Source organism: Heteronotia binoei, unplaced genomic scaffold, assembly GCF_032191835.1.
Source record: "Heteronotia binoei isolate CCM8104 ecotype False Entrance Well unplaced genomic scaffold, APGP_CSIRO_Hbin_v1 ptg000334l, whole genome shotgun sequence".
Lineage (NCBI taxonomy): Eukaryota > Metazoa > Chordata > Lepidosauria > Squamata > Gekkonidae > Heteronotia > Heteronotia binoei.
The window spans coordinates 947,256-963,321 of record NW_026800018.1 but is presented as its reverse complement, the minus strand read 5'-3'; the positions used below and the strand labels follow the sequence as shown (position 1 = coordinate 963,321).

Here is a 16,066-nt window from a genome sequence, read left to right as displayed (position 1 = left end):
TCTAGATAGAGACAGTACAGGTTTACTAAACCATTCATCACCCCAAGTGGATAAGAAACATATGCTGTATGCATGTCTTCATTTTGAAGAGTGCTTTGATCTTACTGACCGTGCCTAATACTAAGTAGTTTGGATTTCCTTGAGAAATCTATTGTACCCTGTGAGGGTGCATTCATTGTTTAACATTTGCATGGTTGAAGTATTTTGTGGCCAGTGGTTTCTAGCCATTGACCAATCAAATTTCATTTAATTAGTTTAGAAGTTTGACAGCTACATATGCCTCCTGTAAGATAAATCTAAGAGAAATAAAAAGTGTGTTTGGCAGCAGATTATGGAAATTTTGGCAGAATGAGACTCCCACAGGGGCTAATTTTAGTGGTAAGAGTGTAAAGTGACTCTGTGCCCTGAGTTTTTAACTCACTGCTGAAACTCATGTTAATTTTGAGGGAAAGAATGGAGTTTCTTTCATAAATTTTAGTTAGATTATATTTATTTTACTTTTTGTTGTTTTTACTCAGTCTGCTGTTTAATCTTTGATTACAGGCCACTAAAGAAGTAATAGAACGGGAGGCCCCAGGGATGGCCTTGGCAATGCTGATGGGATCACTTAATGTTACACCTCTGGGCATGCTTTCTAGGTAAGAATGTTAACAAAAATAACAAAATTAAATCTTTCTTCACAAATATTTAAGATGGCAGGATGGCTGCATTGAGTGATACACTGATTCTTGGCCCCTTTTTTTACTTGTAGGCTCATTACTCTCATGCCTGTTGAATTGCTTTTAGGTAGGTCTGGCACGTGCTGTTAAACAGGGCTTTCCTTTTCTCTGGAAATATTTTATGTTGGAGGTTCCTTTACCTGAATCAACATATACTACAAATGTATACAGCTCTTTAGTGTTCAAAGTATTCATTGTGTGTAATCCTTTCAACAGACTAGGTCAGTGTTAGAATCTAGTGTTGCAGTTTGTGAATAAGGCTGAGACTAGACAGTAAAGGCTTTATCTGCATTGTGCTGAGATTTTGTTTCTGCCTCAGCTTCCAAACAACAACAGTGTTTTTTTCAGGGAGGGGGGACAACATCGTCCTCTAATCATCCACTTTCTAAGCTTTTCCCCATACATTGTTTCTCAAACGTGGCTTGGTATAATATTTCAAGAAAGAACACAGTCTAAGTATGTTAGCAGTTTTTCTGGATGGAAAGGTAGGGGTATTTTTGAAGCTACACTGGCACCATTTTTCTTTCATCAACTTCTCAGAGAGATATTTCTCTTTATATTGCTGCAATTTAAAGAGTTTGAGAATTTTAAAAAAAATCAGAAAATTCAGAGGAAGTTGTTGATTATGATGTTATTGCAGTGCAGTGCAATAGCCCTTGCTGAGTTTTTTTTAAGCTCTGGAAAAAACCTCTCGTGGAGCAGTAAAAGGGAAATGAAGGGTGGCACTAATGAGGGCAGAAAAGTGAGGTATACAGTTTGTAAATAAATATGATGGCTAATGGAGGAAAATGCACATAAAACTCCCATGTGGGTACTCCATTGCCAGTGTGAAGGTCTTTGTATTTGTGGCAGTAATGATGTAGCCGATGCTTTTTTAGGCTGCCTAGTGAGTTAGTTCATGGCTATTGGCCAAGATTTAGGCCAAGGATTTCTAAGTTCACAGCTCAGGTTCTTCATTACTACCCTCACCCTATAATAATAATAATAGTAGTGTTTTCCATAACATGGACACCATTAAAAATATCACTGTATTTTTTCTGGATGATAATGAGATCATTGAATGGTAATTAACTTTTGTATCAGTACTATTTTAAGATGGCAAGAAATTAGCCTACATTAATGATTAAAACCACCTTTGATTAGTTTGTAGTTCCTATTGTAGCCACAGCGCCAAGGGGAGGGTGTGAGGGAGGGTGCCAAAGGGCACAAGGGGGGTTACCTTACTCATTGTACCCCATTAACCCGGTTTACAACTCACACACATAACCTGGCTTGGAATAAATTAGCCACAACTTTATTTGTTACAGCTGTAAGAAGCCTTGGCACAGCATGATACCACCCATGCTGTGACAGGTCTGAGAATGAACTGATGCATAAATGCCACATATGATGCCTCACAGCAGTAACAAGAAAAAAAGGGGAGGGTGGTTGGGCAAAAGCCCATGTGGTAAAGAAGGCAACAGAGACCCTTATATAGCCCTATTGGCTGCTCTCCAGCCCTTTCCAGCCTCCAGTTTAGGTCCAGCAGCAGGTTGGGGTGGGACCAGGATTCCTGCACTTGTTACAACCCAGCTCTCTCCCCACTGGCGAGAGATGCCACAGCTGCCATCACCCTCGTTGCTCTTCCCTCACACTCCCTGCAGTGCCACGAACAAAAGAAGATGATATTTGATCTTTCACTACACAAAGGAGTCTCAGGGGTGTGTGGCTTAGACGCCAAGGACAATGGCCGCCTAAGAGAAGTGCTCCCTCTCTTGAATTCCCTCTGAACCCCATCTATCAGCGTTATAAACAGAACTTTGACTATTTTGACATGGTCAATAAAAGTGGAGACAAGGCAGCTTTAAATCCTGCTAGTTGTAAGGACATATCTGGGTTTTTTGCCAAATCCTGTCCTGATAAAACTCAAGACCCTGATCTGCTTGCCGCCAAAAACATGGTGACTGCCGAGGCTTCTGTCGCCCCTGTTTTCCTGCCATCAACAGATCTGGTGTTTTGCTTCTAGGCTCTATGGAGATCAGACTTAAAGAGACCATGAATGCCTTAATTCAGCCCCTCACTGACCAGTTTTCTGCCTTTAAACAAGCCTTAAAAGCAGTCCATCAAACAGCTGAGGGGGCTAAAGAAATGGGGCTTTCGTTGAAGGAAGACGTAACTGCCCTACAACAAGAAAATGGTGCTATGCATGACAGAGTACTCCATTCAGAGTCGCAGGCACGCCAATCTCACCTCAAATTCTGTGGCTTTAATGAGCAATTAACATTAATTGCTGATTTAGTGGCTTTTGTCTCAGACTGGCTAGAAAACGCTATAGAATTGCCCAAAGTTACAGCTCCATTTCTCTCTAATGGTTTCCGTCTGTGTCCCCTCCACAATCCTTCATGACAGGGTCCTCGAGACATTATTGCGGTCATCCCTGATATTAGAGTGTGAAAAGCTATCCTAGAAACTGGACGAAGCCAAGGTCATCTTACATTAAAAGGGGATCGTATTTTGGTTTTTCAAGATTTACCTCTTGCAGTATTCAGCAAGCAGCGGATCCTCAAGAGCATTACTGAAGCCCTGCGACATGCGCGAGTTCACTATAAGTGGTGAAACTTGATGCGCCTCCAGATTTCTTTCAAAGATAAACTTTATTTTGTAGACGATCTGACTTCAGGACTGAAGGTGCTTTAAACCCTTAACATTAAACCTGCTGCTGATGCCCAAAAAGCCAACTCAAAATGGCGCTGTGCTTCCACGTCGTTCTCTAATGATGAAATGAATTAATTACCAGCTCTGCCATATCTATGGTTTAGTACTAAGTTCTCGTGTCTGACGTTATCTCTATACACTGGTTATTCATTGATGTTTCTATATATTGGCTTTAACATTTTGCAGTGTTCTGATGCTAGTTATTATCGGGGAGGGGGCGCTTCTCAAGTTTGCCTCCGTGTTATTGATAGTCTTTGGTACAGGATAGTCTTAATTCCAGGTCGGGGTTTTATTTTCATCTTTATTTCTTGTTCTTCTGGAGTTCATGAAACTATCACTCTTTCTTATTGCTTGTTCATTACGTTTCAAAATTGTTTCAGTAGTTGTTATCACTTAAATATAAGCTTCATACTTGTGTGTTTTTCCTGGGGTATTACTTGGCATCTGACAGTTAACTCTGGTTTTTATAGAGCTTTGTCTACCTTGTAGTGTTAATCTTTATATATCTTATCTCATAGTAGTTGCTTGTGCATTCAGCCTTCTCTGGTGCTTAGAATATAGCTTTGTGAAGCAGTATAAAATTCCAATTGCTAACATAATCAGCATTAAACTTTAGCTTCCAAAAACAAACAAACAAAGGAGTCTCAGAGTAGCTTACAGTCTCCTTTCTCTTCACCTCCCCACAATAGAAACCCTGTGAGGTAGGCAGGACTGAGAGCTCTGACAGAGTTATGATTGACCCAAGGTCACTCCAGTAGTTGCATGTGGAGGAGTGGGGAATCAAACCCAGTTCTCCCAGATAAGAGTCGGCTCACTACACCAAACTGGCTCTCAGGACCTGGGCGAGTCCAGGCCCCAGCTTGGATTTGTCCTAGCAGTCTGCAGCTCTGTTGTTTATAGAATTGTTTCAGCTGTCACAAAATTAACTGACAATAATGGATGTTGCATATCATTGAGATTTTTTGAATGGATAAATAACATAGATACAAAAACACTTCAGGATTGCAGCCTAAATCAGGTGTCTTACTTGGGTCATTGTATTCCCAGGCCTCAGTTGGGGACAGAGTTCCCCAAAGCGCCACTCCGGAAGTTCTAATCAGGCCCCAAGCATAAGACCATTGACAGCATCCTTCTCCTTTGCCTGCTTTGGCCACCATTTTCCCTCTCCTCTGTGATGAGATAGCTGAGCAAAGCAGCCTCTTGCTCTTTCACTCTTCTCCCTCCCTCTTCCCAAAGGAAGGAGAAGGGAGGAGGAACCTCAGCCAATGGAGGAGCTTGGCTCTCTAGCTCTGCTGTGTGATTGAGTCTGCCAGGATTGCCAGGCATTCCCAGTCACACTGCAGAGCTACTGAGCCAAACCTCTCTTCTTTCTGTTCGCTGAGGCTGCTCCCCCCCTCGTCCCCTTTGCCTAGTTCCCTCTATCAATTACATGGGAGAGATACAAAGGAAGCACTTTTAAGACCAGCAACATTTTATTCAAGATATGAGCTTTTTGCCTTGCTACAGAGAGAGAGAAAGAGTGTGTTTTGTTGGCTTATTATACCTGGGCTTTTCTGGGTGCAACTGAATTTGCCTTCTCCTTTTCACTGTATTAATGCCTTCATGATCCATGTCTTCATGATCCAGAAGAGGAATAACAACAAGCCAGGATTAGGCTGAGAGTGTGTGTCCAGACCAAGTTCACCCAGCAATTTCCTTTTATTTTTCTTTCACGTTTCACATTTTCCTTTGATTGACTGGAGATTTTGAACTTAAACTTCCCAGATAGTAGGCTGATACTGATCACTACATGTGGCTGTCTCTCTGTTCTTGCATTGCCTTATAGGAGTTGTAGTAATTTCTCTGGGGAAGACTATAGTTTTGTAGACAGACACATAGCCCTCAGTCTGTGTCATAGTTTCTTCACAAGTTCTTGACCAGCACATGAAACAATTTATGTCTAAAAGCTCGCAATGCCCAGACATTTCATGTTTTCCCCTGGATCTTAGAGCACGGAGCATGAAATTTCTGTAATGAATGTCAGTGAATCAAAAGTGGATTTGCAACTTACAGGCACACAACTGAAAACACCTGAACAGCATACTTAGGATTGCCACAACACAATTGTCTCCAGATTTTGATGCAATAATTGCACAAGGTGTCAGTTATCAGAGACTGTCAAAAATATTGCAAGTGTGCTAATGTTTTAAGCATGTTTTAAAAAAATCTTTGTGTTTCTTTGTGCCCTTTCTGAAGTTTATATCTCTGCTTCCTGGCATTCTGATGCACTTCTGGTGATGTCAAAGAGATGTGACATATGCAAATATTAGGCATATTAGTTACACTAATGAACTCAGGCACCTTTTTTCTACAAAATGACCCCTGTGTATTCCGAACACAGTTACACCCCTTAGTAAACAGAAGAGTTTAATGCTTAGGATTATACTGCTTGAAGTCTAAATGTACTCCATCCCCTTCAATATATAAAAGAAGAAATACTTTGAGTTGGCTATGACTGTGATTATGGGGAAATGGTATTAGCTCTATGTATCTACTCATTTTATTTTCAAAGTGAATATGGAAAAAATGAAGAATTTATTGATACGTATTTCACAGGAATTAATCTTTCTGCTTTTTCTCTATGCAAGTTAGGGATATAAAGCTATGGTTAGTTTCAGATGGAATAACAAACCACAGTTTGCTCCTAAAATAACAAGCTAGAGGATTCTTTGGGTTCATCTCTCCTCCCACCTCCTCTTTTGTACTTCCAAATAGCTAGATATTCCTGAGGTTGCATTGTGCCATAATTTGCAATTACATCCAAGTTTAGATACTATAGTTTGCACTTTCCATGAAAAGGGCTGCTCAAGGGCCACGTGTCCCACCGGTGCCCGCAAAGCACTGGGTTTGCGGTGGGGGCAGAGGGAGCGATCCCGGCGCTTGTCTCCCGGGGGCTGCAGGTCCCCTCCCCCCCGCCTCGTCTCCTTTTTTCAGCATTCGCTCCATAAGATGCACGCCCTTTCCCCACCACCACCACTTTTTTTTGGGGGGGGGAGTGCGTCTTATGGTCCGAAAAATACGGTATATCCTTCAAAGTCCAGTGAAGTCAACAGGCTTAGAATGGTGTAACTCAGTTTAGGATTGCATTGGGAAGTCTACATAGGCAAGCTGATTGATGAGTGAATGAAATCATAGGGATATACTTCCATGTAGCATGTTTATAATCAATTATCCTGATCAATGAAAGACTCCATTAAGGTCCCAACACTATGAAGCCTGAGCACAAGAACTACTGATTCAGAGACTTCGAATAGGGGCTGGCAGAAATCATAGAACAGGCAGAGAGAGAGAGAGAGATGGGTAGAGAGGGAGGAAGGGAAGCAAGCAAAGGGAAAACAATACTCTAAAATGACATAATGAGCAAATGCTAAGGAACACTGATTAGTTTCACTTATAAACTGCCTAAGTTGGAAGGCTCTAACAGTCTTAGGGATTTTTGCCTGTTTTTTATTTATTTATTTATTTATTTATTTTATTGTATTTCTATCCCACCCTCCCCTAACGGGCTCAGGGTGGCTAACAGCAGTTAAAATAATAGAGTATTCAAATCAAAGTACAATAAAATCATTAAAACATTTTAACAGTTCATACAGTTTAAAATGTGTAATATGGTTCTAAGTTCACTCACCAGGATCCAGATGGTGGGTTTTTATTCTTATGGGAAAGGAAAAGGAAAGGTCCCCTGTGCAAGCACCAGTTGTTTTCGACTCTGGGGTGACGTTGCTTTCACAACGTTTTCACAGCAGACTTTTTATGGGGTGGTTTGCCATTGCCTTCCCCAGTCATCTTCACTTTCCCTCCAGCAAGCTGGGTACTCATTTTACCAACCTTGGAAGGATGGAAGGTTGAGTCAACCTCGAGCCGGCTATCTGAAAATTCAGCTTCCACTAAGGATCAAACTCAGGTCGTGAGCAGAGCTTACTTATTGACCACTGCATATAATAATATTATAGGATGCTATTTGGTGCTCTGGATATGTACTGGGGTGGTTCAGGTGCCAATGCTGTGGGGTGGTGGAATAGTGGTCGCCTCCCCGTTATTTGTTAAATGCCAGTTTAAACAATTCTGTCTTACAGGCCCTGCAGAACTGTGGCAAGTCCCACAGGGCCCTGGTGTTTTCAGGGAGAGCATTTCACAAAGCAGGGCTGCCACTGAAAAAGCTCTTGCTCTGGTGGTGATCAGCCGTGCTTTTTTTGGCCCGGGGATCATAAGGAGATTTTGTGTACTTGATCAAAGTGCTCTCTGAGGCTCATATGGGGAAAGGTGGTCCCAGAGGTACACAGGTCCCAGACCATATAGGGCTTTAAAGGTCACAACCAGCACCTTGAAGCATTTAAAACACTTCCTCTGGAGCTGGAAGAGACGTTTGTTTTGCTCTGTTCCCAAACCATGCCTCTAAATTTTCAACAGAGGTGGAAGAGAAATCGTTGCTTCCTCTCCATGCCCTCTCTCAGAAGCCTGAAGTGGAGGACGGGGGAAAGAGTAGGCAGATTTTTTTTCTTTTTCACACCAGCCCCTGCTTCCCAACTGAAGCTGGCTTTTTGCTGACAGATGCAGGCTTGCTTTTAAAGCCATCCTGAGTGCAGAAGACTCACTGTCAGGAGCAAAAAAGGTGTGTGTGGGGGGGGGGGTCATTGCTTTGTTTTTAAGCAGGAGGGCTGTTTTTTCTACATGTTTTTTAACCTCTCCCTCCTGGGACTAATGGGAAAAAAAACCCTGTGTCTGTATGCCTCTTTTCCAGTCCCTGCTACAGAGAAGGGTAAGGAGATTCTGGAACTCCCACAGTGAAGAGAGGAAGAGAGACTGCAACAGAATCCATCCGAGGCATTGGAGTGTCTCCATTTTGGGGACAGTAAGCCCAGCTCCACTGCACACACCCCACCTCCAGCAGTCCCTGACAGGGAAAACTTCCACTCCACCCAACAAACCTGCCCGGGAGCTTGGGAGGTTGGCTATGCAACTCACCAGCTTTCCCAGAGAGGAGCCTACAGCCACTCCTGATACCTCTGGAGCACAGCCTAGAGGGCTCCTTGTCCTGGCAGGGTTGCCACTTTCTGAAAAGTTGGGGAAATGGAAATTGGTCAGGGGAAATCAGGGAAATTGGTCTGAAGTCAGGGAAATTGTGATTAAAATATATTCAAGCAGTGGATTTTTGACCTGCTGCTGCAAGAGCATGATCTGTTCTTGTGGCAACTGGAATAGAGAAGTAGTAGAAGCAAATCTTAATGATGCCCTTTCCCAGCTCCACCTTTTTTCTCAGCTCCACAATCAGCAACCAGCCTAATGTGTTTGTTGAATTCTGTCCCTGCATGATTTCCAAGGTCTGCTTGTAGCATTTGCAAAGCAAGGCTAGTTTAAAAGTTTAGCAATATACAAACTTTAAACATCTGTTTTATCCTTACCTGCTAGTACTGCATTTAACTTACATATAAAGATAAGCATGTTTTTAGATCATGCTTGTGTATGGAATGAATGTTTTGTATCCTGCTAAACCCAGCACAGAGTTTTAAATGAGTTTTGCCGCTGTTGGATTTCACAGACAACTAGCACTTTCCACTCTGTACCATGCAAAGTAAATTTTGCAAATGTGATTGCTTGTTCCTGCTGAAGTTTACAGAGTACCAGCCTTCTCACCCTCTTTCCTGACTTCTCCCATGCATAAAGATTGCAAATCAGGGTTGTCTGCTTTTCTAGAGTGCAGAAACTCCACCTCCTTTCTTACTGCTGATCTGCTCATTACACTTTCTGGAACCAGAAAGTGAAACTTTCCCAGCTTTGGAAAGTTTCTGCTTGCCAGAATCAAATCTGCTAACACCTTGGTGTCAGGCAGGTGGTTCTGCGTACAGCTGTATCAGAAACCACGTTTTGAAGTTGGCTTCTAAGAGGACAGTTTTTAATATGCTGTGACTGGATTTCAAACTTCATCCTGACTTCATTCCATGGCTATCACCAGTTGCTAGAGACAAATGCAAAGGTTATTGTAAAGTGCGCTACAAAACCTTTGAACTAAGTAATATGGGAATTAGAGCTATGGATTCTCATGCACAAGGACCATTACATCAGAAGAACCTAAAAATTAAATCAAGTCAGCACTTCATCACAATATGTCTAGGTTCAAAGCCAAGTACAAGTTCAGATAGTAAAACCAGAGAGGGTAAAGATGCAGCCCTTGCGGAAACTGGAAAACATAACCGGAGTGATGAAAGTAGCAAAGAATTACCCACCACACAAACTAGTACAGCTGCTTATGTAATCAAGGACTGAATCAGGACAGCAGAGTGCCTGTGGGTTTTGCAACTGGTGATGAAGATGTCATTTAACTCTTGTAACAACATCAGTGAGCTATTCAGGCGAATGTTTTCAGATAGCCAGATAGCTCAACAGTTTCATCGTGGAAAAACAAAAGCAATGTATGCTGTTGCTTTTGGCTTCGTAACATATTTTTCTGATCTTTTACTGAAACAGCTGAAACAATGCCAAACATTTGTTATCTGTTTTGATGAAGCTTTGAATAAGGTGGTTCCAAAGCGATAGATGGATTTAGTGGTTCATTTTTGGGATGATTTCTGACATAAAGTTTCCACACAGTATCTAACCAGTTTTTCTTCAAACTGCTACTGTTGAAGACCTTCTTCAGAAGTTTCAAGAAGGCGTGTCTTCTTTATCAGTTGCAAAATTATTACAAGTGTCTATGAATGGGCCAAATATAAATCACCTTTTTCTGTGAAAACTAAAAGAAGAAATTAAAACAAACCTTGACTGTAAAAAAGAAATACCGGGAAAGTTGGAAGAAACCATTATCAAGGACAGAATGAGTAGGCACGTTGATGAACACGGGTTATTGAGGAAGACTCAGCATGGGTTCTGCAAGGGAAGATCTTGCCTCACTAACCTGTTACATTTCTTTGAGGGGGTGAACAAACATGTGGACAAAGGAGACCCGATAGATGTTGTTTACCTTGACTTCCAGAAAGCTTTTGATGAAGTTCCTCATCAAAGGCTCCTTAGAAAGCTTGAGAGTCATGGAGTAAAAGAACAGGACCTCTTGTGGATCAAAAACTGGCTGAGTAATAGGAAGCAAAGAGTGAATATAAATGGGCAGTCTTCGCAGTGGAGGACGGTAAGCAGTGGGGTGCCGCAGGGCTCGGTACTGGGTCCCATGCTCTTTAACTTGTTCATAAATGATTTCGAGTTGGGAGTGAGCAGTGAATTGGCCAAGTTTGCGGATGACACTAAATTGTTCAGGGTGGTGAGAACCACAGAGGATTGTGAGGAACTCCAAAGGGATCTGTTGAGGCTGGGAGAGTGGGCGTCAACGTGGCAGATGTGGTTCAATGTGGCCAAGTGCAAGGTAATGCACATTGGGGCCAAGAATCCCAGCTACAAATACAAGTTGATGGGGTGTGAACTGGCAGAGACTGACCAAGAGAGAGATCTTGGGGTCGTGGTAGATAACTCACTGAAAATGTCAAGACAGTGTGCAATTGCAATAAAAAAGGCCAACGCCATGCTGGGAATTATTAGGAAGGGAATTGAAAACAAATTAGCCAGTATCATAATGTCCCTGTATAAATCGATGGTGCGGTCTCATTTGGAGTACTGTGTGCAGTTCTGGTCGCCGCACCTCAAAAAGAATATTATAGCATTGGAGAAAGTCCAGAAAAGGGCAACTAGAATGATTAAAGGTCTGGAACACTTTCCCTATGAAGAAAGGTTGAAACGCTTGGGACTCTTTAGCTTGGAGAAACGTCAACTGCGGGCTGACATGATAGAGGTTTACAAGATAATGCATGGGATGGGGAAAGTAGAGAAAGAAGTACTTTTCTCCCTTTCTCACAATACAAGAACTCGTGGGCATTCGATGAAATTGCTGAGCAGACAGGTTAAAACGGATAAAAGGAAGTATTTCTTCACCCAAAGGGTGATTAACATGTGGAATTCACTGCCACAGGAGGTGGTGGCGGACACAAGTATAGCCACCTTCAAGAGGGGTTTAGATAAAAATATGGAGCACAGGTCCATCAGTGGCTATTAGCCACAGTGTGTGTGTGTGTGTGTGTATATATATAATTTTTTTTGGCCACTGTGTGACAGTGTTGGACTGGATGGGCCATTGGCCTGATCCAACATGGCTTCTCTTATGTTCTTATGATTTTGGGACTTGTAGCCTTCATGTTGTACATGGGTCTTTTAAAACAGGATTGCAAGCAGTGAAATGGGACCTGAATTCAGTATTGCGCAACATGTATTATCTGTTCAAAGATTCCCCAGTTAGGAGGGCATAATACAGTGCTGTGACTGGAGGTACACTATTTCCCCTGAAGTTTTACTCCACTAGGTGGTTGGAGAATGTTAAGTGCCCTGATAGAGCTATAACTGTTTTTGACAACATCAAGAAATATGTGGAAGAAGCAAAACTCCCTCACAGTAAATCTGCAATTTGTATAAAAGCTGCAATGCAAGATCCACTCATGAAGTGCAAAATGGCTTTCATGAAAACGATTTCTGGAGATTGTAAGCCATTTCTACAAAGGTTTCAAAACCAAAAATTTTTGGTATGAAGTTACCTTATTATTGTGTTTTTCACTAATTGATTTTAGAGACTGTATTGTCTAATGGTATTCTTACTTTTGTCTGTTCAATAAACCTATATGTATTTTTAGTGGTTTTGATTTTCTTGTGCACATTTACCCTCAGGGACCCATGAGTTTAAGTACTGATTGTTAGATTGTGAGGCAGTAGCTCAGAGAGACCAAGGTTTGAGTTTCTTGCAGAGGTGTTACTGTCCTTTAGGCACTGCTCAGAAAGGAAATCTTATGCTGCTGAATGGTCCAAGTTTTCTTCCTGGGCGGTTACCTAAGAACATAAGAACATAAGAGAAGCCATGTTAGATCAGGCCAATGGCCCATCCAGTCCAACATTCTGTGCCACACAGCGGCCAAATATATATATATATATACACACACACACACACACACTGTGGCTAATAGCCACTGATGGACCTCTGCTCCATATTTTTATCTAACCCCTTCTTGAAGGTGGCTATGCTTGTGGACGCCACCACCTCCTGTGGCAGTGAATTCCACATGTTAATCACCCTTTGGGTGAAGAAGTACTTCCTTTTATCCGTTTTAACCTGTCTGCTCAGCAATTTCATCGAATGCCCACGAGTTCTTGTATTGTGAGAAAGGGAGAAAAGTACTTCTTTCTCTACTTTCTCCATCCCATGCATTATCTTGTAAACTTCTATCATGTCACCCCTCAGTCGACGTTTCTCCAAGCTAAAGAGCCCTAAGCGTTTCAACCTTTCTTCATAGGGAAGGTGTTCCAGCCCTTTAATCATTTTAGTTGCCCTTTTCTGAACTTTCTCCAATGCTATAATATCCTTTTTGAGGTGCGGCGACCAGAACTGCACACAGTACTCCAAATGAGACCGCACCATCGATTTATACAGAGGCATTATGATACTGGCTGATTTGTTTTCAATTCCCTTCCTAATAATTCCCAGCATGGCGTTGGCCTTTTTTATTGCAAACGCACACTGTCTTGACATTTTCAGTGAATTATCTACCATGACCCCAAGATCTCTCTCTTGGTCTGTCTCTGCCAGTTCACACCCCATCAACTTGTATTTGTAGCTGGGATTCTTGGCTCCAATGTGCATTACTTTGCACTTGGCCACATTGAACCGCATCTGCCACGTTGACGCCCACTCACCCAGCCTCAACAGATCCCTTTGGAGTTCCTCACAATCCTCTCTGGTTCTCACCACCCTGAACAATTTAGTGTCATCCGCAAATTTGGCCACTTCACTGCTCACTCCCAACTCTAAATCATTTATGAACAAGTTAAAGAGGATGGGACCCAGTACCGAGCCCTGCGGCACCCCACTGCTTACCGTCCTCCACTGCGAAGACTGCCCATTTATACTCACTCTCTGCTTCCTATTACTCAGCCAGTTTTTGATCCACAAGAGGACCTGTCCTTTTACTCCATGACTCTCAAGCTTTCTAAGGAGCCTTTGATGAGGAACTTTATCAAAAGCTTTCTGGAAGTCAAGGTAAACAACATCTATCGGGTCTCCTTTGTCCACATGTTTGTTCACCCCCTCAAAGAAATGTAACAGGTTAGTGAGGCAAGATCTTCCCTTGCAGAACCCATGCTGAGTCTTCCTCAATAACCCGTGTTCATCAATGTGCCTACTCATTCTGTCCTTGATAATGGTTTCTACCAACTTTCCCGGTATTGAAGTCAGACTGACTGGCCTGTAATTTCCCGGATCTCCTCTGGAACCCTTTTTAAAGATGGGGGTGACATTTGCTACCTTCCAGTCCTCAGGAACGGAGGCAGATTTCAATGAAAGATTACAGATTTTTGTTAGATTTTTTTGTTAGATTACAGATTTTTGTAGCCTCTCCTCTGAATCCTGCCAGTTGAAGTTTTTTGTTTGTTTGGAATATGTGTTACACTTGAAATATAGTAGCCTGACTACTACTATATAGTAGCCTGACTGCTACCTCAATCAAAGTCCAAGCCATTTCAGACTTCTCTAACCCCTTTGTGGGTTTTTCTGGGTTTTTTACCCCAATTTCTAAAAGATTCCTAAAGGATTTATTTAACTTACACCCTCTGGCACTTCCTTCCATTCCCCAGTAGGGTCTTTCTGCATTGGTATTCAAGCCCTTTGAGCCTCTTGCCATGTGCAACTTGTCCTTCCTCTCCTGTAAGGTAGCCTTCCGCACAAAGGGTAGGAGAATTGCAGTCTCCTCCACCTTTTTCCAAGTTTCACTCCAATAAGATTATTTTCCAGCCTAATCTGAAATGCCTCCCAAAGTTTTTGTCCACCTTTTACTTTGTGTGTATATAAAATTTTTTGCCACTGTGTGACACAGAGTGTTGGACTTGATGGGCCGTTGGCCTGATCCAACATGGCTTCTCTTATGTTCTTATGTACTTTTCTGAGGACACAGTTCTGCCAGTGTTTTTTCTCCCCCCCCCCAAAAAAAAAATCGAATAAGGAATGAACCCTACACACAGATGCTAAAAACAGGATTACACTTCCCTCTAACTGTTGTTCATCAAGTGATCTTCTGTGCAGGCACGTATCCCTCCTTTCCTTGCTGTGCAATCTTTGCACTATTGAGCTCCTTCCACGGTGGTGAGAAGGGACTGGGGGGAAGGAGTGCTTGCCCTCACATGTCGATTCAGTGGGAAGAAGCCAGCCTGTGAGGGGAGGAAGCTGAGTGCTCTGAACCTTCTAGAGAGTTTTTAGATAAAAAGATCTCTGTGGCAGGCCTGCACAAGTGTTGTCTCATGTGTGACTGCACAGAAAACCACTTTATGAACAACAGTTACAGGTAAATGCAAACCCTGATCTGACCACTGCATTGGGTGTGGTTGACCATACCATCCTGTTTAATTATACCAAGCATGGTTTTGGAGTTTCTGGGAATCTCTTACTTGGTTTCAGTCTTTGCTATCACATTTATAGTAGAGGATTTATTTCAAATAAATCAAGTCAGCACCATGGAAATTGTCTTGTGGTGTATCTGAGGGCTCAGTACTCTCACCTATGCTTTTCAGAATGAGATCATCTGGAATTTTAGAATTGATTGTGATTTGTAAACTACCTGCATTGGGGAGGGATGGTGGCTCAGTGGTAGAGCATCTGCTTGGGAAGCAGAAGGTCCCAGGTTCAATCCCTGGCATCTCCAAAAAAGGGTCCAGGCAAATAGGTGTGAAAAACCTCAGCTTGAGACCCTGGAGAGCCACTGCCAGTCCGAGAAGACAATACTGACTTTGATGGACCAAGGGTCTGATTCAGTATAAGGCAGCTTCATATGTTCATATGCATTCTGCTATATTTTTTCTTTGTCTAATATTCCAAGCACAGCTGTCTTTATCCAGATTCACTGCTTGGATCCTGTGATTAAGCAGATGTGAGCGAACAAGCTGAAACTGAATCCAGACAAGATCGTGATGTTATTAGTTGGAAAACAAGCTGTTCTTTTTTTAAAAAATACTTTTTTTGGTAAACAAGGGAGTAGTAACAATACATAGAATTAACCAATCCATACAGTCATTATAGATATAAAAAGCAAGCTATCTTGGCCACAACTCACCTACCCTCCCATTGGCTGAGAGCTGTGTGTTGCTCAGTCTCCATGGAGAACAACCCCACCATCCAGCCCCAGGAAAGATGAGAATTCAGTCACTAGGGAAGCTGGCTTTGCATCCTATTGGCCCGTCCTGCTAGGTCCTTCATTTTCCCTCAGTGGCTATTGCTAGGCATCCATAGTATTCCAAGCTTGGTGCTGTCAGTGGGAGGCCCTTTCCAGGCCTATTTTGGTCTTTGAGGGAGAACTCATTGGGCCAGTTGTGACTAGAGTTGCCAGAGAGAGGCATCGGCTGAACATAATGCTATATAGTCCACCCTCCAAAGCATACAGGACCACTTCTCCCCATATGAGTCCCCCCCACACACAGACTTTGAGATCACCTGCACAACATCTACTTTTGATCCCTGGTTCTAAGGATGCCCAGCTGGCCTCAACAAGGGCCAGGGCCTTTTCAATCCAACCCCTACCTGGTGGAATGAGCTCTCATTGGAGATC

General features: G+C 42.5%; 1 protein-coding gene across 15 annotated transcripts in view; it reads left to right on the top strand.

Annotated features, from left to right (window-relative positions):
* The window catches only part of LOC132590604 (gephyrin), a 686,862-nt gene that overhangs the window by 356,011 nt on the left and 314,785 nt on the right, over positions 1-16,066 (top strand). For 13 of the 15 annotated variants that reach the window (XM_060263562.1, XM_060263559.1, XM_060263564.1 and 10 more), the window contains one exon: positions 544-638. The exons of the other annotated variants lie outside the window; for them this stretch is intronic. In XM_060263562.1, coding sequence (XP_060119545.1) covers positions 544-638 — 95 coding nt within the window. The remainder of the gene's footprint in view (positions 1-543; positions 639-16,066) is intronic. 15 annotated transcript variants of the gene reach the window in all.